At 51.4% G+C, this 22707-nt stretch overlaps 1 protein-coding gene across 1 annotated transcript in view; it reads right to left on the bottom strand.

Moving 5' to 3' along the window:
- Window positions 1-4434: 4434 nt before the first annotated feature.
- Window positions 4435-22707, bottom strand: part of Xkr6 (XK related 6) — a 244250-nt gene continuing 225977 nt past the window's right edge. Inside the window, 1 exon segment of the mRNA XM_047548271.1 lies at window positions 4435-5399. Within this exon segment, the coding sequence (XP_047404227.1) occupies window positions 4435-5399 (965 nt within the window).

Below are 22707 nucleotides of genomic sequence, written 5' to 3'. Positions count from 1 at the left end.
GAGTCACCCTCATGGCCAAACAGGATCTGTTTTTAGCCACCATGGGACTTGAGTGGCTACAACTGTTGAGGGGCCACAGGGACCACAGAGTACTAGGTGACTTTGTGCCTGGGGAGGTGAGGTGTGAGGCATCTCCTGGCCACCAGAAAATGCCATCTTCCCCCATAGAGACCAGGTCACAGTGGTGGCATGTGTAATCAAGAGAGGTGGGACCTGTCCCATTCTGGATCCCAATTTGCTCAGCGTGTGCATGTCCCCCATAGTCTCCCTGGTTCCTATCGTGTTGGGATAAATCTGACCCTGAGGTGCAAGGAGACACCTTCTGGAGAGACAGAGTTGAGGAATGTTTGAGATGAGAAACTCTGGGGCAAGTGAGGTCAGTTGGGCTGATTTGATGAACTTAGACTCTCTTGGCTCCCCTCATTGCAAGACATGAAGCTTCTGCTTGGGATGTCACGGACTGTGGCAATGAGTTCGGGGAATATCACACCAAAGTTATCTGAGCAAGTTGAGGTTTCTTTCATGCAGAGACCCAGGGAGGAGGCGGAGCTAGCTGGGCAGGGAGGCGGAGCTAGCAGGAATGATGCTAAGAAAAACAGTCCTTCCGCGGTGGGGGGACCCTCTTTCTTAGGACCAAAGCTCAAATGTTCTATGCAGTTAAAGGAATGAAATATGGGTGTTTGTGGGCATAGTCAATGGGGCAATAAGGACAGAAAGAGTATAGGGTATTTTTTTTACAGCTCCTGGTACCAACAGGCTTATCTCACACCAGAGCTAAGTGTTAGGAGTTGATTTTTTGTCATCAGGGGATCTTGGAAAAGAAATGGGTCTAGAGATTTCATTTTAAAAACTGCGGGTGATCCAACGGGAGGCAGTTGGGACAGAATGGGCTGGACCTCATTGGTCCATAAAAATGAAGTTGTCAGGGACCGAGGCAAATGGCAAACTAAAAGCAGATTCCTGGGGGACAAGGCCACCATGTCTCGTTGGGTGCAGTGGTCCTGTTGCAAGGCTCCCTTAGGGATCTGGGTTTTCAGGACCTCAGTCACCCCAGGAGGTGGGTGGGTTCAAAGCACAGAACTGGTGTGCATTCCTGTAGGAGGCTCCGGGACAATTGCCGGCAGCCTCTGAAGGGGAAGGACACTGGGCGGGAAGAGATTCCAGGGGAGTTCATGCCCAGATTAAGCAGGAAGTAGGTTTCCTGGTGACTGGAAAGGCAGGCACTTCCAGAAGATAATAGGAAAACCCTGGCTGGTCACGACTTTGCGTCCCTCGCTCCCGCTGTTTCCCACTCTTTGCTCACTATTCTCCCTTTTCCTGTCACTCAGCAAAACTGGCTTTCCCTGCTGTGGCTCACAGTTGCATCGTGGGGGAGATACTGGCATGATGGAAGCTTCCAGAGAGGGTGTGGAATGCCATTGCAGGAGACTCACAGAGCTCAGTCCAACAGAGGCTGAAATCAAGGAATGTGAAATGTCCAAGGCCTCCACGTTGGTTCCCGGGGTCTAATGCCTCCCTAGCTGGAAGCTGTCCTCCCAACTTTGGGTGCTCTGGGTCAACATCCCCAGTTTTCTTCCTAAGTTCTGCGTAAGCATGAACACGCACACACACACACACACACACACACACACACACACACACGCTAAATGCAGAGTGGCAAAAGAAGTGGTAAATTAAACCTATGATGGAGGAAAGGAGAGGAAATATAGCCAAGAATAGACAGACAAGCTGAGTGGCAGAGGTCCCAAGGGATGTGTGGGAACAGCCCCAGCGAGCCGTTCCAGGGATGCACAGAGCCCCAGACCTGGGGCAGACAAGAGCCGGGACCCCAGCCAGCCAAAGGGAATGGGCCCCGCCAATGGCCTCACCTTCCCAGCCTCAGCAGAGTACGCAGCAGGCCTCGGCAGGCCAGCAGAGTGACAAAGACAGCCCAGAAGGAAAGCACCTCTCCCAGGCCAGGCACCCAGGCAGAGGCAGCAGAGGTGACCCGGCCGGTCTTCACCACAGCCTGAGTGTGCCGTCTGTCTTGCTTCCTAGAGCAGGGACCAGGGAGGACCCCAGGGGACATCGAGTTAGGGAGCCGTGAGGACGCACTGCAAAGTTAAGCAGTAATACATGAGATGGAGGCAAGGCCAACCAAGGAGGGGGCATTTGGTTTCACAACTGAGAAATACATACATATATATATATACACACACATATATATATGTACATACAATTTAGATAAACACGGAAGGGTGAGGATAAGAAGCCTCTTTTAATAATAATTAAAAAAAAAAAAAAAACAACCCCACAAACATAAAAAAAATTCTCAGTGTTTGAACTTCTCTTAAGAATAGTTCAATGTGAGGTCTTGCACCCTAAGCAGTTATATCTGGAATTTTTTTTTAAAAAATTGCAATTACACACAACAAAGACTAACAGTATTTACTTAAAATATTGTGTGTATGTGTATATATATATATATATATATACACAAATATATATATATACACACACACATATATATACATATATATATATATATATATATATATATATATAAAATCTTTTTGTGGAGATATTTTTCTTTTCCTTTTTTTTTTTTTTTTTTGTGCCCAAGTAGAGATACAATAGTATTTGAAATGATGCCCCAGAACAGAAATAGTCCTTAAAGGAACAACAGTCCAAAAATAAAAATTTTACAAATGGTTGAACATACTTGCAACACCTCCAGAAATCAACTTGGTACAATGAGAAAATCAATAGTTGATTTAAATTCTCACCCAAACAACACGACCTCACAGACCGGCCTCTGCAGCGGGTGGAGGCCGCTCTCCAGGGAGGGGCCTTCACCCAGGCGCTGGTAGCCTCCTGCCACCCAGCCCAGCCCCTGGCGCTGCCCCTCCAAATTCACAGTAGCATCTGCCTCACATTAGTTTTGCGTATTTCTGGCAAGACCTTGCAACAGGGAGACACACACGTGCTATGGGCGCGCACACACACACACACACACACACACACACAAATTTCCCATGCAACCCAGATGCACCAAGTGAGCTGAATGATTTTCAGCCAACCACAATGACAGAAGCACCAAACAGTCTTTGAAATGGGTCAGTTATTACAATTTGACTTTTTATGTGTGTGTATGTGTGTATATATATAAGTGTACATATATATATACACACACACATATGTATATATATATTTTAGTTTTCCTCTTTGTGTTATGTTTAAAAAAAAAAAGAAGAAAAGAAAAAGGAAAAAAGCACAAATGAAAAATGAAGAATTCTTTCCAGATCAGTTTAAGGCTTCCCACTGAGTGGAAACAGAAGAGGCCTTACACACTGTTGCATGTGATAAATGCACACCATTCTCAGCCTTAAAGTGATGGAAGAGATCATTGTTGATCCAGTCACGGATTAAGTTTTGTGCCTTTAAATTGATGTCATTCTTTTTGCTACTATGCTGAGTTTTATTATTACTGATGGTTTTTGATGGCATATATGGAAATCTCCTTTGATTTGCTTTAGAATTTCTTGACCTTACTAAATTATTAGGGTGGCTCTTTGTTTTGTTCTGTTTTGCTTTTCACTGGGAAACAAATGCATCTTGCTAGGTGAATGTTAAAATGGCACATAGTCAGCCTTCAAGCAGCCTTCCCAGCCATTTGAGATCCAAACAGCCCTTCAGCTCCTCGAAGGCTCTGTGAAGTGGGGGCCAGGACGGGAGAGGGGCGGGAGAAACCAAACGGAGGGAGGGGTTTCTATGCCTTTGCTTTTGGTAAATTTATGTTCTTCAATACAAATAATCAGACAGATAGGAAGAACGATTGCTTTGTATTGTTGGTTGTTTTTGTTTGTTTGTTTGTTTGCTTCATTTGTAGATTTGTTTCATTTGATTGTTTAATTTTTCCTCTGCTGGCCCGAAAGTCACCAGAGAGTTTTGCATGAGAAAACGTGACAGTACTTAATGAAACTCAGCACCTAAGGGCATAAGGCAGTTGAAGGTTGTTTGTTTGTTTGTTTGTGTTTTTTGTTTTGTTTTGTTTTGTTCTTTCAATCAGCACCAATCCCGGAAATGATCTACACTTGGTGTAAGGTATAAAACTTTTTTCTTTTGGAGTGGAGGCCACGCCTCCTCCTCCACCCCAGGAATTGTAGTGTGGGATTTTTTCAATACTGTTTCTTATGTGTAAAAAACAAAAGAAAGGTTTTCTTTTTGTTTTTACTTACAAAACATAGAGAATATCTTTGTATACATACAGCGACTGGAAAGGAAGCTTATCTGAAGGGGACGTGACTTAATTCTCTTGTGGTGGTGGTGTGGGTGGTGGTGGTGTGTGGTGGTGGTGGTTCTGTGTATCGGGGGGAGGGAGGGTTATATTTCTTGCAGGCGGCCTTGACCGCAAACCACACTTAAGGTCCCCTTCTCAGCTTGGGTCAGGTGCCCTCAGAGTGAAGACTCGTACTGCAGCAACTCATAGAGGAGTGGCCCGTCTCGATAGCGAATGCCTACTGCCGTGGGGGTGACATACTGTAGGATGTTAATAGTCCTTCTCAGCCTCCTGTCCACAAAATGGGCATCCCAAGCTGGGTACCTCTTTCTTGGCATGTCAATCTTAATGAGGGGCCCTTCTGGATGGTAAGGACGCCCCGTCGGGGTAGGGGGCCCCATGGGTCTCACTTGGAAAACGGGCAAGCAAGTGTCAGCCGTGAGATCCTCCTGTTGTTCCGTCACGGCTCTGGTGGGCGTGACCTGGGTCCCCCGGTACCCAGGGGTTTGAGGTGCCATGGGCTCAACATCGGGGGGCAAAGGGATGCCCCAGAGCAGCTCGGCACAACAGGAGCTGGCAAAGATCTTAGCCCGTGGCCCCATGGGATGCAGCACGCCATAATATAAGAGCATCAGTGCGATCCCAGCCACAAAGCTAACAAAGACACAACACAGTGCTGGCACCGCGTAGGAGTCAGTGGTCTCCGGGTTTCTGTAAAAATACCAAAGGAACGTCAAGGCAGCATTCTCGGTCAAGACTATCGTATAATATGCAAACATTCGATATCGAGTCCGCCCTTCCTTGACGTTAAACCAGCAGAAAATGTACACAATCCCTACCACCATGTTGAAGAGGATCTCCTCCCACTTGGACATGCAGAAGTCTGTCCCGCCATGGATGATCCAGAAGGCCATGGCGCACCAGTGCACCACCACGAAGATCCCGAAGTAGAGCTGGAAGATGGAAGCAAAGAGGGCAAAAGAGATAACTCGGGATGAGATGGTGAAGAGGCGCCAGAAGAGGTGGACGAGGGCCCCTCTGTAGCTCATGCTCTTCTTGTCGTCCCTGGAGTCCCGCAGCAGCTTGTGATAGGAGGCTAGCACCCAAGCCAGGGACATCAGGGAGGTCACAGAGGAGACACCTGCCGGAAAGACACAAATCCACACAGTCAAAACCTCGGACATCAACCGCGGGGCACAGCGGGGCTGCCGGCTGAGGAGACGCCCACAAACACCGTGATCTAAAGGAGGAGGGAGAAAGAAACAGAGAGTCAGGAACCAGACTTGGTGCCCCATCGCGCCCCACACTGCCAGCCTTGGGGTCTAGCTTTAGTCTCAACAGCCCTGCCTGGAATTTCAGGAGCTTTGCTGCTTGGGTGTGAAGTTGAGGCTGGAGCCCTTGGCCAGGGATTGAGAATCGGGGCCACGTGTACCATGGACAGGTCTGCATGGGTTCTATCTTAGGGGACCCCGTTGCATGTGGACGTGCAGCCAGCACTGGGGCATCTGCCCTCAGCAACCTGTGCTCTTGGAGGATCCACAGAAGAGATGGCCAACTATAGAGACTGACTGCTGACTCCCTACCCCAGCTCCTCACCCACTCTCCTCTGCAAAGCTGGACCCACCCCGTGCCCCTTCCTCTTCTGACTCCAAGTTCCACAGAACCCTTTCCTGAAACTTCATCCATTTGGCTTCTCCCCATCTACCACCTATGGCCACCCTGGTCAAGGACCTGGCTCAGCCACCTCTGCCCTTCCTTCTGGTCTCCCTGGGCCTCCGCACATCCACTGTGCTGCGACTCCTGCTTCAGGGCGGCCTCTCCCCTCGCTGGTGGTGAGGTTTCCAAGGTCTCTGTGCTTCCTGCATTTCCCCCGGGGGAGAAAGATTCAGAGAGTTTGAAAGTGTCTCACCCCAAGTGGTACTTTGATTGCCACGAGAAGTTTTATTTCTTACTCTGCCTACTTGATATTTGCAACTTAGTCAAATGGAGCACCGGCGGCAGCTGTTGGACTCAGATCCAGCCGTGATCAAGCAGTCCTTAGGACCGCCGTCATACAATCTCCTCTCAAGCCAGACCCCGTCACACCTCTTTTGCCTAAAATTTCAGAACTAAATGCAGTGGGAGACCTGAATGTCCACCCACTGGCAGCTATCTCCTAACCACATTTTCTACCCCCACCCCATCCCAGAGCACGATTCCCCTGTTACATTCTTCCAGGCAAAAATCAAAGATACCCAATCCTTTTTTTTTTTCCTTAAGCCAGTAGAACGGATCCAGGAGCCCTGTACAACACAGAGGCCAATTCGGCTGCTGCAGACCCTCCTGTCCTGCTCTCCCTGGGTCCCTACCCACCTCCTTGCAACAATCCAAACCTCAAAGAAGAATCAAAGTCCTGCTGCAGGACAGTCCCGTCACAGAAGGCCCCCTCCTTCCCTCCTCTCATATCAGCTCAGGGTCTCAGCTTGCAGAAAACTGTGGTGCAAGCCAGAATATTGGCACGGGCACAGAAAACAGCTGGGCAGTCGACAGCTACAGTGAGCATGTGCAGCTTGCGTAATAACAACTGAAATTCCAAACAAACAGCAGGGATGAGAAATGATGCCATTTTTTCCATGAAAACCATTCGGAATACCCCTTAGGAGCTGGGATGGTGCTTTCCCCCGCTTCTCTGGACAGTCCTCAATGTGGGACGTTTACATATCCCACCTCGCTCGTGGCACACACAGGCCCCTCAGCTGCATCTCAGAGGCTGTGCGGGGCTCCTGGGCTAAGTTTTGGAGCCCAGCTGCATTCATGCTGTCAGGCTAGGGCAGAGAGCGGGACAGGTCCTCTCGGGCACACCTGATCTAGGTTGTGGGTTTCTGGCACAAGGCACACAGAGTCACCTCCTGGTAGACTGCACCAGCCTTATTCCCAACACTGGAAAACTCTCAGGAAGTTCCTCCCAAATGTCCTATGACTCCCCCGCTATCAGGCTGAACTCATTCCCTGATGTGAATAGTAACACGTCTGGTGGGAACGCAACCCGTGGAAGGAGAATGAGAAGAAGGTGTGGCTTGGGGCTTCCTTCAAGTAGAGCAGGATCTATTATTGTCCCTATAACTTTCCATTCAGGAAAACATGAGTGCTGAGCTCATAAAACAAGAAAAGCAGCTCAGCTTTACCAGAGCACAGTCCAGTGGGGTCTAATTCTGAGTGTGCTTTACATTAGAGTAGGGTGCGGAAAGGGGGGCCCTCAGCCTTCACTGTCCTGCATGTGGTGACATTAACCCCATCTGTGTCAAACATAAGCAGATCGGAACTCAAATGTACATCGGTCACGAGTAGCAGGGCCGAATCTTCTTCACCTCCAGGCCACCCTTGCCAGGCTGGCTTTGCCACCATGTTGTTCTGTTCTGGCTTCTGTCTTTACTGTGTGTTGCTGAATTCATTGCCGCCTCACTGGCCAGGCGCTGCCCGGTTCGTGGTGGAGGTTTCTGATTTTCTCTGTGGATACTGACACAAATGGTCCCCAAATGTTGTGATTCGTCACCGCTGAATTACGAGGAGGGTTCAAGAAGTGGCGCGGGGAAGACGGGGATGCTGAGGCCTGGAGCCTGCCCTGCCCTGCTGCTGCCTCAGCTGCTCCGGACCTGGTAACGTTAGGAATCACCCACCATACAGCCCAGGGGAGCATCCCAAACCCAGGCTCCTGCTCACTCCACAGGAAGCAGATGGGGGTTTGGGCGGGCAGTTGGGGCAGCAGATGGGGCTCGTGCCCATGCAGTGCCCACCCTCCTGCTGCCGGCAGCAGGCATCATGTGGGGAGGAGGTTGGCTGAGGGTGGCCCAAACCCTCACCCCAGCTGCCTCCTAATTCACCACCGCACCAAAGAACTTTCCATTCTAACCAAGGCTCTAAGCATACATAGTTGGTTTGCCAGAGGGCTGAGCCCATCCCAGAGAGGAGACCAGAAAACCCAGGCCCGCTCGAAGTCCCCTTCAGAAATGAGGATTTTCATTGGATGCTCACACCAGAGAGACGCTTTGCCTCTGGGAGCTCAAGAAGTGACGTGGGCGTCAGACTGCCCTGTTTTCAGCCCGCCCCCACAGAGCTCATCAGTTGTCACTTCATGGGTGGATCAAACGTCCATGGTTTGGCCGCTTCTGCATCTTCTCCCTGGCTAATACCTGTGGCATCACCAACCAACAGGATCACAAGTGCAAGTCCTCTGGGGAGGGCCACCACAGGAGGGTGCCTGGCCGGCCAGCTACCCAGGGGACTCACAGGGGTGAGGCTGAGAGGGATGAGCTGTGAAGGGAGAGGACGGCAGGTGGGCTCCATGCTCTGAAACCTCCCGGGGGTGCCCGGCTGTCCAGACAACACGGGCCTGACTCCCTGAGCGTTCACAGCAGGGTCTCCCCGGAAGCACCCTGTGAAAGATGAACTGGTGATGGGCAAACTGTGTCCCCCCAAATGTCTGCAAGAGGTCCAGAGCCTCAGTACCTCAGAATGTGGAGACGGGGTCTTCACAGAGCGGCTAAGGTGAAAGGAGGTCATGCAGGTGGCCCTGACCCAATCTTCCTGGTGTCCGTGGAGAAGAGGAAGTTTGAACAGACACCAGGGTCATGTGGGCAGAGGCAGGGCACATGAGGACAGGGAAGGCAGCATCTGCAAGCAGAGGAACAAGCCTCAGGGAAAATCAGCCCCATAGACACCATGACCTGGTCGATCTTCAGCCTCTAGAACCGGGAGGAAACCATGGTCTGTTGTTGAAGCCAAGAGGACTGCGTACTTTGTGGCGGTTGCCTCGGGAAACTGAAGTAGTTCTCTATTTAATCTCATTTTATAAATAAAAATATGTAAGAAAAAAATTCTTAAATTTTAAAAGTTCTTGAATTAAAAATTTTTGATTTTGGTAGCATACACCTACCAAGAGAGAGAAGCAGGAGTTAAAGTCATAGTCCCACTCTGGTGGCCTTGAAAGTGACCACTGCACTACAGGTACCCAGTGCTGGCCTTCATGAATGGCCAGGTGAGGGTAAGAAAAAAAGCACCAACGGATCTGAGTCTCGCGGGAGTGGCCAGAAGCGTAGTGGCCATGGAAATCTGAGAGCCCTTGATTATTTGAGCTAAAATCCAAATTTGAATTCGACCCAGCTTTCCTCAGTAGAGTAACACTGAAACCCAGAAAAGAGGCGACTTCAATAGAAACAGCCGCCATCACCTTTCACCATGAAGTAGTCAATCCTCACAGGCCGGCGTGCGTCCCATTACCCAAGAGGAAGTGCAGTGTTCTTCCTCTGCAGTGGCTCACCCGGAAGGTTTTGTCTTGTCTGAGCTCAACCCAGGACAACTGGGGAGGCCCGGGAAAATGCCTGGGCCTGGGAGCACCTCTGGTCAACTACTGCCACTCACAGCACGTCACTTGGTGCCTTCCCAGGACCAGACTGGAAACCACTGGAGGCTTCTTGTCAGGACGCGACAAGTTCTGGGCAGTGCCCTTCACGGCTTACTCTCTCCCTGGCGCAGACCAGCAACTGGAGCTTCCAGTTTGCCCACCCAGCAAGTCAGCTGAAGAATGGCTAAGCTGGAGCCTCAGCAGGGACAACTGCCTTTGGAAGGCTTCAGGTCCCAGGCTCCGTAAATGTAATGACCACACCCTGGGCCCCCAAGTGGAGCAACAAACAATCATGGGAGAGGCCCAACTTGGTGGTCTCAACGCTATATTTAAAGGTCCTCTGCAGTTGAACTTTTGCTGCTAGGGGAAAAGGGAAAAGTGAGGTGACAGTGGAAAGATGGGACTCAAATCTGGCTGCAGCAGATGAGGAGGAAGAGTCAGGACGTTTGAGGCAGAGGAAGGTCAGGGGCGGCAGGGTGCCTGGCCATCAGGGCAAGGCAGGGAGGCAGAGATCCATAAGATCAGGACAGGGTCAGGCTGCCACCCAGGGTGGCCAGGCTAGCTACCTCAATCCATCAGCAAAAGGGAGCCCTGAGGCTCCCCTAGAAAGGGGTCAGGAGGAAAGAAGAGATGGCCAGAGCTTCCTGCAAGAACCTGCCTCTTGAGAGGAGCACTCTGTGAACCACAGGCTAGTGGAGCACTGGAGATGGCCAGCAAGCACCTCTGAGAGTCCAGGGGCACTGCGGGGCTTTGGTTGGCACAACGGGATGTGCAAGGCCTGGCTTGTCACCAGCCGCCCCACAGCACCCTCTGCCACGGGGCACCCAACCCCACCACCAAATTACATGTTGCAGAAACAGTTAAAGGAACTGAACAGGCACTAAGTGCAGAACAGGGACCAGCAAGGAAGAGCAGCCACGCAGGGACCCTCGCCCCAGCTCCTTCTTCCCACTCCTTCCCATCAGCATGAAGCACCAGACACGGGCTCAGAGAACAGCCCCTGGCCTGCATCCTCTCCTGACGTCACCCCTGTCTGTCTCGGCTCCAACCCTCTAGGCAGCCTGGCTCTCTTCACTCCCCATACCACTGCTCTCCATCCCCACCTCACCTGGGAACTCTCTGGAGGTCGACCAGCCTCTAGGAGGGGTCTGTGGAGGACTGAGGATGGTTCTGGGCCTCTCTTCCTGACTCCATGTGACACTAGGGATTGGAGTCCCCTCCGTCCCTGACAACTAGCTGTCCCTTGCTTGCCTTCCTGCCATCCTGACTGGCAGCCGTGCATTCTTTATGGAAGCCCTCTTATTCTGGCCATACTATCCCTCCTAACAGATGGGGAAAGTGAAGCGGAAGTGAAGACACTTAGATGCAATGGCAGCCATTCTCCACGAGGCAAGCCCTCCTGAGCCATCTGGCACTGTAGCCCTAGAGATTCCCCAAAGCAAGACCCAGGCATGGCTGGCCCCTTGCCCATCTGCATGCCAAGGACAGTGTCCACCACTCAGCCCCCTTCCACCGTGCTAGTGACGCTGGGGGACACTGCACCATCTGCGTGACCAACTCAGGGTGTGTATTTTCCCTGCACTGAGCTCCTTTTAGTGGCTGTCTTCCCTCTCCATCCATCAAAATCCCCCCATTTCCTACATTTTTAAAGAGCCTAGACTCCTCTTGGAAACATTCCCAGAAAAAGATAAGGCAGCTGTGCCCACCACCTCTCCAAGCACGAAGGCTATCTCCTTCCTGGCCTCCGCCCAGGTGTGCACAAGGGAGCGATCCTGAAAGCACTTTCCCCTACAGGCAGCCACTGGGACAGGGAATAAGCATCCTGGTCTTCCTGAGCCAGCCTCAAAGATGCTGAGCAAGGTCACATAGCTGGTAAACCTGGAGCCCGGGACTGCTCCTGTCCAGAGTCAGGATCAGCCATGAGTGAAAGGTCAGAGATTCTGCAGGCTATCTGATGTCATGCTGGAGCTTGGTGAGAATATTTACACCATGGAAATTGGCAAACACTACTCACCAGGGCTTTCCCAGTGCTGCCCAGGGCTGTTTGTTAAACATTTCCCAGCATACCACTGGCCAGATCAACCAGCCTTCTTGGAAAGCTTGGTGAGTATCTAGGCAAATTAGAAGGGCCAGGCTTCACATTCCCACAGCCATGGGCAGGCAAACTGGTGAAGCCACCCACGGTGGTTCTCTGGCTACCAGTCAGGGTTGTGCTTTTGACGCACTTGCAAAAGCGACAAAGCAAGCAGTCTGCTTTCAAAACATGCACCTCAAGTACATGCACAATAATAGAAAGCATGCACACAGTAAGAGCAGCTGCACACCCAAGAGTGTTCTCTGAATGCAACCCTGCACAAACCCTGCAAAACCTGTTCTCTCCATTTCTGTATCTGGAGAGGATGTGGTCTCTGTGAGATGTCCACATGGCACCTCAGATATTCCAGGACTGGCCTTTAGGGAGGGCCAGAGTGGACGAGGTAGTGTCTACCACCTCCAGCTGTGACCCTCAGAGCTGACAGGTCTGCATGGCTGGGGAGTTTGGGAAAATCCCTGACTAAGCAAGGCAGCATGGGATCAGCACAGGAGGGAGGACTGTGGAGCCTCAGGGGAACCGAAATCTGAGGGTTGTACCATCCCTGGCTGAAAAGCTCTTTAGAATAAGAAAGAAGGTCTGAGGCAGATAGAATTCTAAACTGGCCACTGAAGGCAGTTTCTGGTAAAGAGCCTGCAGTCTTACAATGGTTTATGCGAAACACCTCTTTCCCAGCTCTAGCATATCATGTCATCTGCTAATTTCTAATAAGTCTTCAATAGTAATAATACTTCCCCTCTACTGAACAGCTGCTTTGGCCCAGACTCCAAGCTAGACACTTGACATGTATTAACTCAATTATTCTTCCCTGCAAATCTGAGGCAGTAGGCCAATTTTAAGATGAAGAGACTGAGGCTCACAGGCCAAGGGACTTTTCCGTATCAGGTAGTCAGAAAGGAGCAAAAGTAGGATTTGAATGCAGATGTGCCTGAATCCCAAACTCAGATTTCTTCATTCATCAGTGGGAACAATATCTCCCCATCCTCACTCACGAAATAGGGAAATTAGGACTCAGGTTTATACATCAACTTCTTACCAGTCTGGCTATCACATGTCAGCTCTCTGATCTTCTCTGTAAGCACTGACAAAGTCATATGTGTGGGCCTGAAACACTGAGGATCCGCCCTGGGAGCCCTACTTGAGAGTTCAGGCAACTTTGGAGGAGGTAACACCTCTATTTCATCTTTCTTGCCTGGACTCTTGGAATGGCCCCCGAGCTGGTCTCCCTGAATCTGCTCTTACCCCAACATGATTCACCCTACAGCAGGCAGAATGACTAAGCTACAGCATGTCCCTCCCCATGGCTGCCCATGCCTGGTAGAATGGCTGGTCACGCTCCAGGAAAGGGAGGCCTCACAGTGACCCGCAACCCACACACAATGAACACCAAGTGAAGGCAGCGGCTGGAGGCCCTGGGGAGAGCAGCTCACCGCATGGCCAGCCTGCCCTGAGCACCGGGCCACGCCACTCCAGTAAGGCCACGACCTCGGGGGGCGGGCTCCAGGGCCCCAATGATGGGGTGCCTTGGAGTTGCACGTGGACCTGCTGGGTCCCTGCATCCACCTCTCGGTCAGCCCATTTACAAGTTCAGATCTAAGATCTTCAGCAGCAAGGCCTCCATGCAGGGTCCCCTGTCCTCTGAGGCCCTGTCTTGCTCTTGCCTCAGGGCCTCTACACTGGCTAGCTCTCTGCCTGAGTGCTCTTCCCCAAATCCACACATCTGCACCCAAACGTCACCTTGCTGAGATCTTTACTCAAAGGCCAGCGTCTTGGCCAGGCCATCCCTGAGTGCCACACTTAAAACTGCTACCTCCACCCCACACGCCCTCCCTTTCACCCTGCCTTTCACCCTGGCCTTTCCCACCACTTTGATACAACAAATCTCTTGTTACTTTTGGGGTTTTAGTTCTCCTATTCCCAGAAGAGAATGCCCCAAGGGTAGGCTGGTCCTGTGGAATTCTGTGCAAACCCACTTGGATGCTTTTCTCATGGAAGACTCCAAAGCTCTCCTCAGATTCTGAAGTGGGTGCCCAGGGCAAGGGACGTGACCCCCTCTTAGCCAGTAAGACTGGCTTCTCTTTGACAATGGGGGAGGGTCTTCCCTGGTGCCCTCTTTTGGTACTTTGTCCTTTATAAAGAAAGCCTTGGAAGCCAAAGGCAGGGGAGAAAATGAACCAACATTTATCGAAGGTTCCCAATATATCAGATACCATGCTGAATGCTTCACACACCATTTCATTTAATCCTGACATAGTCTCATCAGAATGTCTGTGTCCCCAGTTTGCAGAAAAGGGAACTGAGGCTCAGTGAGGTAAAAGAATTCCTGTATGAAGCAGGTCTTTTTATTTAACAGCATGCAGACTATATTATGCACATTTTTCTGATACTTTAACATCTGGGGCCTTGCTGGCCCTGGAGGGCCTAGACATGTCCGAGATCGCCACCCCTGTGCCTGTAGTCTCACCTTTCTTATGCAACCACATCATCCAGAATCCACACCCCACCATCTCCTCTGCGGAGCTCTACCTCTGAGCCACCTGCCCTGATCACCAGCCTATGCCGCAGGGCCCACTGAAAATATTCACAGCGGCCGATCCTCAGCCTAGTACCCTGCCTTGCCTGTTCTTCCCACCGAAACCCCAGTCAAAGCTCTTACCTACAGTTCTGCCCTCCCTCTGCCTTCTGACCTACCAGGCACTTCCTGCACGCCCACCCATGGATGCACGGTGTACCCGCTCCTGGTGAGGGAGACGTGGAAGGGCATAGGCAGCCAGGGCAGGATGGCTAGTGAGGAGGTGGGGCCAGGGCCAGAACGAAGGAGCAGGGTCTTCCAGTGAGGTCAACATCCTGCCTGACGAAACTCCTGGACACAAGCAGGGACCCGATCAGTCAGACACTTCCATACTCGTGATCCTAAGCAAGGGTCCAATAGAAAATCTAAAACAGACGCGTGGACACAGGGGACACCAATCAAGAACAGCGAGGAGCGTGTGGACAGCGGGGAGACAGGGGAAGGAGGACATTCCAAGGACCATAAAAGGGACAGGCCAAAACTCCCCCGCTGGACTCTCAGCTCCAGGGCCCCTTCTCTTCACAGAAGTCTACCTCACTTTTGTAATAAACCTACCTCTAGCTTGCTGTCTCTGTCCTGCTCTTCAGTTTTTTGCTGTATGGAGACAATGAGCCCAACACCCTGGACAGTAACACTGGGATCCAGAACAGGCTCTCTCCAATGGCAGTTGTCTCCTGCCTTGTTGACTTTGCCATACCTAGTCTGTCATAAAACCTGTATTTCAAGCTGTTGGAGAGGAGGACTCAAAGCTAGTACACCCAACTCCAAAGTCTCCACTGTCCTGAAAGACAATGAGAAGACCATCCAGCAGTTCTTGCCCCCAACAAACTCAAATTCAAGTTGCCATGCGTAGTGCCCAAGGCCCGTGTCCACACGGGACTCGTGGCCTGTGCTCAGGACCGGTGAGATCAAGCTGCTCACAGAGACAGGTGAGCAACATGCTCCAGAGCCAGGCCAGAGCTGCCACCTTCCCACCACAGGAGGCTGATCTCGCCTCCCTCCTCATCTGTGAAAAGGTGACAGTAATTGAAAACCCTCATGAGGCGACCGCAAGGACTGAGGGAGAGACATCTATGCAGGGGCAGGCTCAGCATCCGGTGCAGAACAAAGGGCGATGCCCACCTGCAAGGCTGTAAACAGTCGCTCGACCCCATGTGCACCAGCTTTGCTCCCTCTTCCTGATTCCCCAGGCTTGGCCCAGGCGTCGCCTCCTCCTTGGTGGCCACTATTTCGTAGCCTCACTTTGTGGATTTTCTCCTTCCCTCCTGTGTGACTTCCCTTTGGATAGAACCAACATTTATCTTTGAAGGTAGAGAAACTGACTTATCTGTTCTGAGCTCCGAGTCCACAGTCACCCAGCGAATAACTCTTGAGCAGAGGCCTCCCAGTTACCCTTTCCAAGCAGCACTGTAAATATCAACCCCGGGCAGGATGTCCTGTGGACATCCTGACCACAGGAGGTTGGAGACACACCCATCTCTCTGTCTGTCCTGGGATTGCCTCAGGCTAGCACAGCACAGTTGCTTCAACTATGGCTCTGGTTTAATCTACCTGCCCCACTGTTCATTTTCTACAGCTGCTGTAACAAATGATCACAAATTATTTGGCCAAAAACAGCTGAACGTATGGTCATCCAATTTTGGCGGCAGAGTCTGAAGTGGCAGGGGCCCGCTGGCAGAAGAACTCTGGGGAGAACTCTTCTGCTGTTCCAGCTCTGCAGCCGCCTGCATTCCTCAGCTCACAGCCCCTTTCTCCATGGCCAAAGCCCACAGTGCTGTTTTCCTTGTCACGTTGCTTTCTGTGCTTCTGATCTCCTGCCTCCTTCAGAATGGTCTGCCCATCTCAAATCCTGCACTTCAGCATGTCTGCACAGTCCCTTTTGCATACAAAGCGATCTTTACAGGTCCCAGGACTAGAGGGTAGAGAGCCAATAGCACCCACAATCACTCACTGAACAGCAGGGCACTCATTCCCAGCAGGGGCGACTTTGTAGAGACATCAGATCTCATAAGTTGGTGCTGGTACTGTTGGCACCTGGGGGTGGAGGCTCAGAGCATCCTGAGATGTACAGGACGTCTCCCAAATCCCAACCCCAGATCCACGGGCACCGGGCTGGGACACCCTGTGAGAGGATGTTCCTCCGTCCTCAGGGTTCTATAGAAGTCAAACAGACAGAATCTGCTGTGTCTAATACTGGAGGGTCAGGCCTTCCAAGAAGTTCCCCTGAGCATGGGGATCTCCTGAAGGAGGCCTGGCGTATAATGCAGGGACTGCAAGAAGCCATGAGAAATTGTTTCCCCTAGTCTGGTGAAGAGTGGTTGGTTACTGGAGAACCATCTCCAGTCTTAAGCAGTAACCCCCAAATGCATCTCCCTGCAGCTGCCAGGGAAGCAGGAAACTGTGAGCACTATCACTGGGGCCCTCCCGGGTGCTGGAGCAGCCCACATAGGGCCCTGTGGCCACTTGGGGTGGTAGTGGCCCTCCCCTCAAGGAGCTTCAAGGTCAAACACCAGCACATAAAGGACCCAGCAGGAGGAGAGCTAACTCCAGCCTCCGCTTCACTTGTTTCTTCCTTTAAGATGCTGTCAGAGATATCAAAATACCATCTTCACAGCCAGCTGGATAGAGGCAAGCCTTAGAGATTCTAGAACAAATGTCAGCCGCTCAGCTGGTACGGCACAAGCTTGCAGGAGCCCGGCTCCTAGTTGGTCTGAAGCACACTGTGAAGGAGGCTGTCTACTCAGCCTGGAGAGTTCTACTAACTCCCATCTCACTGAGGAGCAAACAGCCAGCCAGGCCGATACCCCATTGCTCTCAGAAGTGACAGCTTTGGAACAGTGAGAAGCCCTGTAAGGGACAAGGGCTCTGCTACAACAGCCTTGGGTCTAGCTGTGTGTTCTTGGGTGAGGGAGCTGTTGAGTCCCAGTTTACTGTTTGTTAACCAAGGGTAAAAATAAAGACTTTGAGTACGCAATGAATTCTGAATATAGAACATGTAGGCACATCTTTGGTACATACACACTCTATATATACACATATTATATATATGCATGCATTTATAGATCATAAATATATATAGAATGTACATGGAGTATAAATATGAGCTTCAGGGCTACAGTCTTTCCTGGAGCTGGAAGTCCCTCCGAGGTGTGAATTCTAGCCTCATAAGGAAAGCGCGCCACTGCCCACGGCTCACGGAGACTTCCCCACTTCCCCTTCCTTAGCAACGTGGCTGGCCAGGGCTGAGAGAGGTTTCAGGAGTTCCTGCTGCCCTCACTTCTGCTGCCGAGCCCAGATGAGATGAGAATCAAGAGTCGGCCCAGGACCCCTTGCAGCGTCAGCTCAGCTCAGAGGACTTAGGATGAGGTGCTCCTTAGCTAGGGGCATCCCTGTGCAGGACAGAAGGGAAGCTCTCACAGGGAGCAGCTGTGTGAGCTGTGCAGCAGAGGGCTCCCACCCACCCCTGAGGACCCCTGCAGGTTAGCCCCACTCCGCACTGCCTCCATCACTGGGGGCTCCCTCCCCTCCTGCACGCCCTGGCCACCTACTGAAACTGCACACAACCCTGCTGCTCTTCCCCTCTCTGCCTGGCTTTGCCTCTCTTCTACAGCTTGTTCTTCTCCAATACACAAAACAAAATATTTGCTCTGTGCATCACTTCCTTCCCCAAGCGTATGCTCCAGGAGGACAGGGGTTCGCCTGTCTTGCTTCTTGCTCTATCTGTCCCCAGCTCCTACAGCCATGCTAGGCACTTAACAGGTGACTGACAAGTAGTTCCTAAATAAAGGAATAAAGGGTCCAATTCCTGTCCCTGCTCAGGTTTCTGAACCTGTGCCCTCAGAGCCCTCCCCTGGGGAGCCACCTAGGTCACCTGTGCTGGCTCAGGAAGCCAGCCCCACATCCCTCTTTGTTCTGGCAGTTCGTGCACAATCACTTCCAAACGACCAATTGCATTTCAACTGCATTAACTCTAATGAGATCAATTTAGGTGGACTTTCTCATATTTTTTCTGCTGCGTTAAGACCCTCCCTCTTCCCAGTTGTCAGGGCAACCTGGGCCTGATTCGGGCTGAACTGAGGCAGTGACAGGATTTAGATCTGCGTTTAAAATCACTGCAAATTCCATTTAACAGCATAATGTTTTCATTGTGACTTTGAACCAGAAGATTTGGACCCAGGAAGGGCTGTGAGCTGGAGTTGCCTGGCCAGGGGACTCTGTGGGCAGATGCCAAGCAGATTCCTCAAGGCATCACTGCAAGAGGAGGAGAAGAAGTAGAGCTGGAGGGCAGCCATCCTTGGGGAAACGAGAGTGCCACATCTGTGCCCTGCCAGAGGAGGTCTCGCCTTCCCTGTGCCTCTGTCCATTTCAAGATGGAGATGTCGCAGGTCAGCCAGGAGAAGGGGCCAATAGGGAATTGGACATCTTTTTCTTCATTTATGTGCCTGTAGCCACGTCAAAGAAGTACAGTGGGCTGCCTGGAAGTTGCAGTCAAATGCAGGCAGAGCCAGTTACCGGGCCTGAGAGCCTGGAGCATTTCCTGGAAATGGCCCGCCCCCAGGTCAGTGCAGGGCCAATCAGAGAGAAGCACCTCACTCAGAAGGCTCCCCATTGGGTAGCACTGGGCACTGGCAAGAGTTGGGGCACAGAAACCCCTTATGTTTCTGGACAAGGTCATCATTATCCAAAGTTGTTTGATGCAGCAGGCTGGTTGTTTCAGTAACAAATTTTACTTCTTGTGTATGAGAAAACAAAGAGGGAAGTTCAAGGCTCTGGTGTGGGCCACAGACCCACGACCTTCAGTTCCCACTGCCAAATCACGGTGGCTTCCCAGGTGGGAACCTCTCCCCATTTTAACCAAGATCCTAAGGAATAAATGCAACGGTTTGAATGGTCCCCCCAAGGCTCCTGTGTTAATCCTCAAATTTATATTTAACGGGATTTGGAGGTGAGCCTTTGGGAGGCAATTAGGGTGAAATGAAGCGTGAGAGTAGGGCCCTATGACAGCATGGGTGGCTTTGTAAGAAGAGGAACAGAGACCGAGCTAGCACACTTGCCCCATCTTGCTTCTGAAGCCTTCCAGTACGTCATGACGCCACAAGAAGGCACTCCCAGACACCAGCGCCACACTCTTGGACTTCTCAGACTCCAGAACTGTGAGCCAAATGAACTTCTATTCTTTATAAATTACCTCGTCTTGGGTATTTCATTACAGCAACAGAAAGTGGACTAAGACTTTAAGACAATGTGTTTAAGACAATGTGTCCAAAACAGAGTGACAGCCAATGTCCCTAGAGATTTCCTCGCATGAGAAAAAAAAAAAGACCCAAGAGCAGAGACCCTGATGTCCTGCCCTGTGGGCAGAGGAAGGCTGGGGTCTTCTGGGTGGACCCCACAGCCACGAGCAGGCCCCTAGCCTCTCCTGCACCTGCAGCCCTGGGCAGCTTTGCCCTTTTGCCAAGGGTTCGCCTGGGCAGGAAGCAGAGCAGTAGACTAGCCGAGATTTCCTGTAGGAAGCGCTTCATCTTTTCTAGGACAAGAAAGAAGCACAGGCAGCTGAAGAGAAAGGCCCAGGCATTTTAGCTTAATGGGAGCAGAAAAAAGGTAACGGATGCTTATCTCTCCGAGTTGCTCAGATGCTGTCAGTCAGAGTTCTCGCTAGCAAAAGAAGCGAATGCGAACTCGAGCACCAGTCTCTGGAAGGGCTTTTGATGTAAAAGAAGCCTGATGTGAAGTTAAGAAAGAAGTGAGTAGAGAGGTGGACACCAGAGAGACGGAAACAAAGACTGCTAATTGTGTCTTTGGGCTCAATATTTGCTTAAAGGAAAGTCGACGTTTAAATGAAAGGCTTAAGATTTTCTCATACTTCTTTGTCTTAGTAAAGATACTTTAAATTTTGACATGAATTTGGTCCTGGATGTGGCCACTGATGGAAGGCGTGGGGGTGGGGAACTCCCGGGCAAGGCCGGCATCTGGACCACAGCCTCCACGTGCCATGCTGTCTCAACTGCAGGCCCAGGGTGGCCAGAAGCAGGAGAGCCTGCTGAGAGTGCCTTCCTTGCTGAGGACCTTGGGCCACTTCCCTTCCTGTGTTAGCTTCAGCTTCCTGTATATTAAAGAAAAGGAGTGGGGCTCGTGGCTCTATGGAGGCAGACCTCCACTTCCACTCGCAGGGCCCCAGAGATCCTGCAAAGTGTCGCAGGACAGATTGTCACTCAAGAGAGCAAGCCAAAGTCTGCCTTGATCACCTCTGAGAGAAACATTTGCCCTGAAAGGAAGCAGGTCCTTGATGAGGCCCCCGTCCCTGAACAGGGCTCACTGCACGGCCCAAATTGATCCTGTCCTGGGGTCACAGGCCACTCTGCCTTCAAAGTATGGCCCCAGCGCAAGCCCTCATCCCATTCGAGGACTACCAGAATTACCACCTAGCTGAATTAGAGGGTCGAGGGGCACATGTGCCTCAGAGGGTCTGAGAATTCTGGGGTTTTCTGAGGCTTCTCAGGGGTGCTCTGGCTTCTCAAGGCCAGAGGACTCTAAGAAGAACCAAGGAATGTGCACCATATTGGAAACATGGGTTTCCAATGGGGCATTGGATTTCAACTGCAACCCTCCCACTAATTGGTGAGTCACCTTGGTCAAGTTCCTTGGTCTTTCTGAGCTTCAACTTCCTTTTTTATAAAATAAATGTTAAACTACATAAATTTCTGAAAATCCAGCTCCTAGCATGAAGGAAGTGATGTTCGGTGTAGGGAGGCAGATGGGCAGGTAACCTTAGAAGAGGCTGGACTTCTGTTATATCCCAAGAGACTCAGGGTTCTCAGGGTAGGTGCCTGTGTGTCACCACTTTTCTGGTATTTCTTCAGAGTTGGTGGTCCTCATGTCTTGTCTGCACCAGTAGAAATGATCCTCAAGAAATGGCCAGGCCAAAGGATGTGACTTTTGTGTCATTGGTGGAATACTGGGAGGGTCCTAAGTCTCAGGTCCATTCTTTTGCTTCCCGGTCAGGTCAAGCTTAGCTCTATAGCAATGCTTTTCCCTACGTGGTTGGAAGAGGTGGTTCAAATAAGATGTTCTCAAAGACTGTGGGCATTTCACAATGCCAAGCTATGGCAGGGACTCATAGGACAAGAGGCAGAAGCTTCATCTTCTGGCCCAGCCAGTGTGATGGCATCTGGGGCTCACACACCAGTGCACACTGGTGCCAGTGGGTACATATCTGTGTTCAGCATGACCACGGCACACATTAGTCTCTTCCTCCCTGCATCAGTGACTGGCTCCTTCAGAATCCACACAAGGCTGTCTCTTCAAGACTCAGCATAGCTGCGCTTGCTTGTGGGCACTGGCTTGGGAGCTGAGGTACCTTGGTAAGAACCCAGTCTACACCAACAATCTTGGGGCATGTGCAGAGGTCCTGACCTCTCTGGACCTCAGTTTCATTACCCACAGAATGAGAATGGCACAAGTGTCTACCTCAAAGGTTAATTAATCCACGTAAACCTCCTAGACTAGTCTCTGGCACACAGTTGAGCTCCCCAAAGGTACTAACCATGGTTGGCAGCACCACCACTGTCCCCCACGCTCCCTGAACCAACCGTGCCCTAGGCACCCAGAGCCGTTCCCCCCACCCCCCGGAGTCCTTGGCATTTTCAGTTCCATGCCCAACCTTCCCTTCCAAGCCAGCTCCTGCTCATCCATCCAGATCAAATGCCACCTTCTCAGTGTGTCCCCAGAAACAGGTACCCTCACATCTGAGCTCCCAGAGCACCTACACACATATCTGTGGATAAGATCTACAGGCGCAGGTGTCTACAAACACACTCCCAGCCTGGCAGTACCCGACGCACGGTGGTATTGGGATGATAGAGGAAGTGGCCGTCAGAGTTCAATAAGTAGGACAGCTACTCGGAGCGGGTTTAACCAAAAAGCAGACCTGCTCCAGCACTGTGGGGGGCAGCAAGTCCCCCCTGCAAGAAATGCCTGCCAGTGTTCATGCAGACCCATCAGAAAAGCCGAGGGTGAGGTAGGTGATGGGGCTGTCAAGTCTCCATCCATCCCCAGACCCTCTCCTGCAGGGGCCCTCCACCCCAGAGTGCCCAGTTAGAACTCCCACCTTTCCATCACCGCCTCCAAGGACCCGGCCACGTCCTTTGGATTCCCCTCCAGAGAAACCTCCATCTACCCACTGTTTCATTTCCCAACACTCTGGATCCCCACATTCTTTCATTGCTTTGTCTCCCCAGAGAAAATGGAAGACGCATTAGGGTGGGGGCCATGCCTGCCTGTTCCGTGGTTCCTCAGCACATACTGTGGCACCTGGCTTAATATACTTTGTGGAAGGACCGACTGAATCAAGCACCCAAAACATGCCAAGCCATGCTCTGTGCAGGTTCGTGGGTGGATCATTTGAC

The sequence above is a fragment of the Sciurus carolinensis genome, chromosome 4, assembly GCF_902686445.1.
Source record: "Sciurus carolinensis chromosome 4, mSciCar1.2, whole genome shotgun sequence".
NCBI classification, from domain to species: Eukaryota; Metazoa; Chordata; class Mammalia; order Rodentia; family Sciuridae; genus Sciurus; species Sciurus carolinensis.
This window is presented reverse-complemented; position numbering and strand designations above follow the sequence as displayed.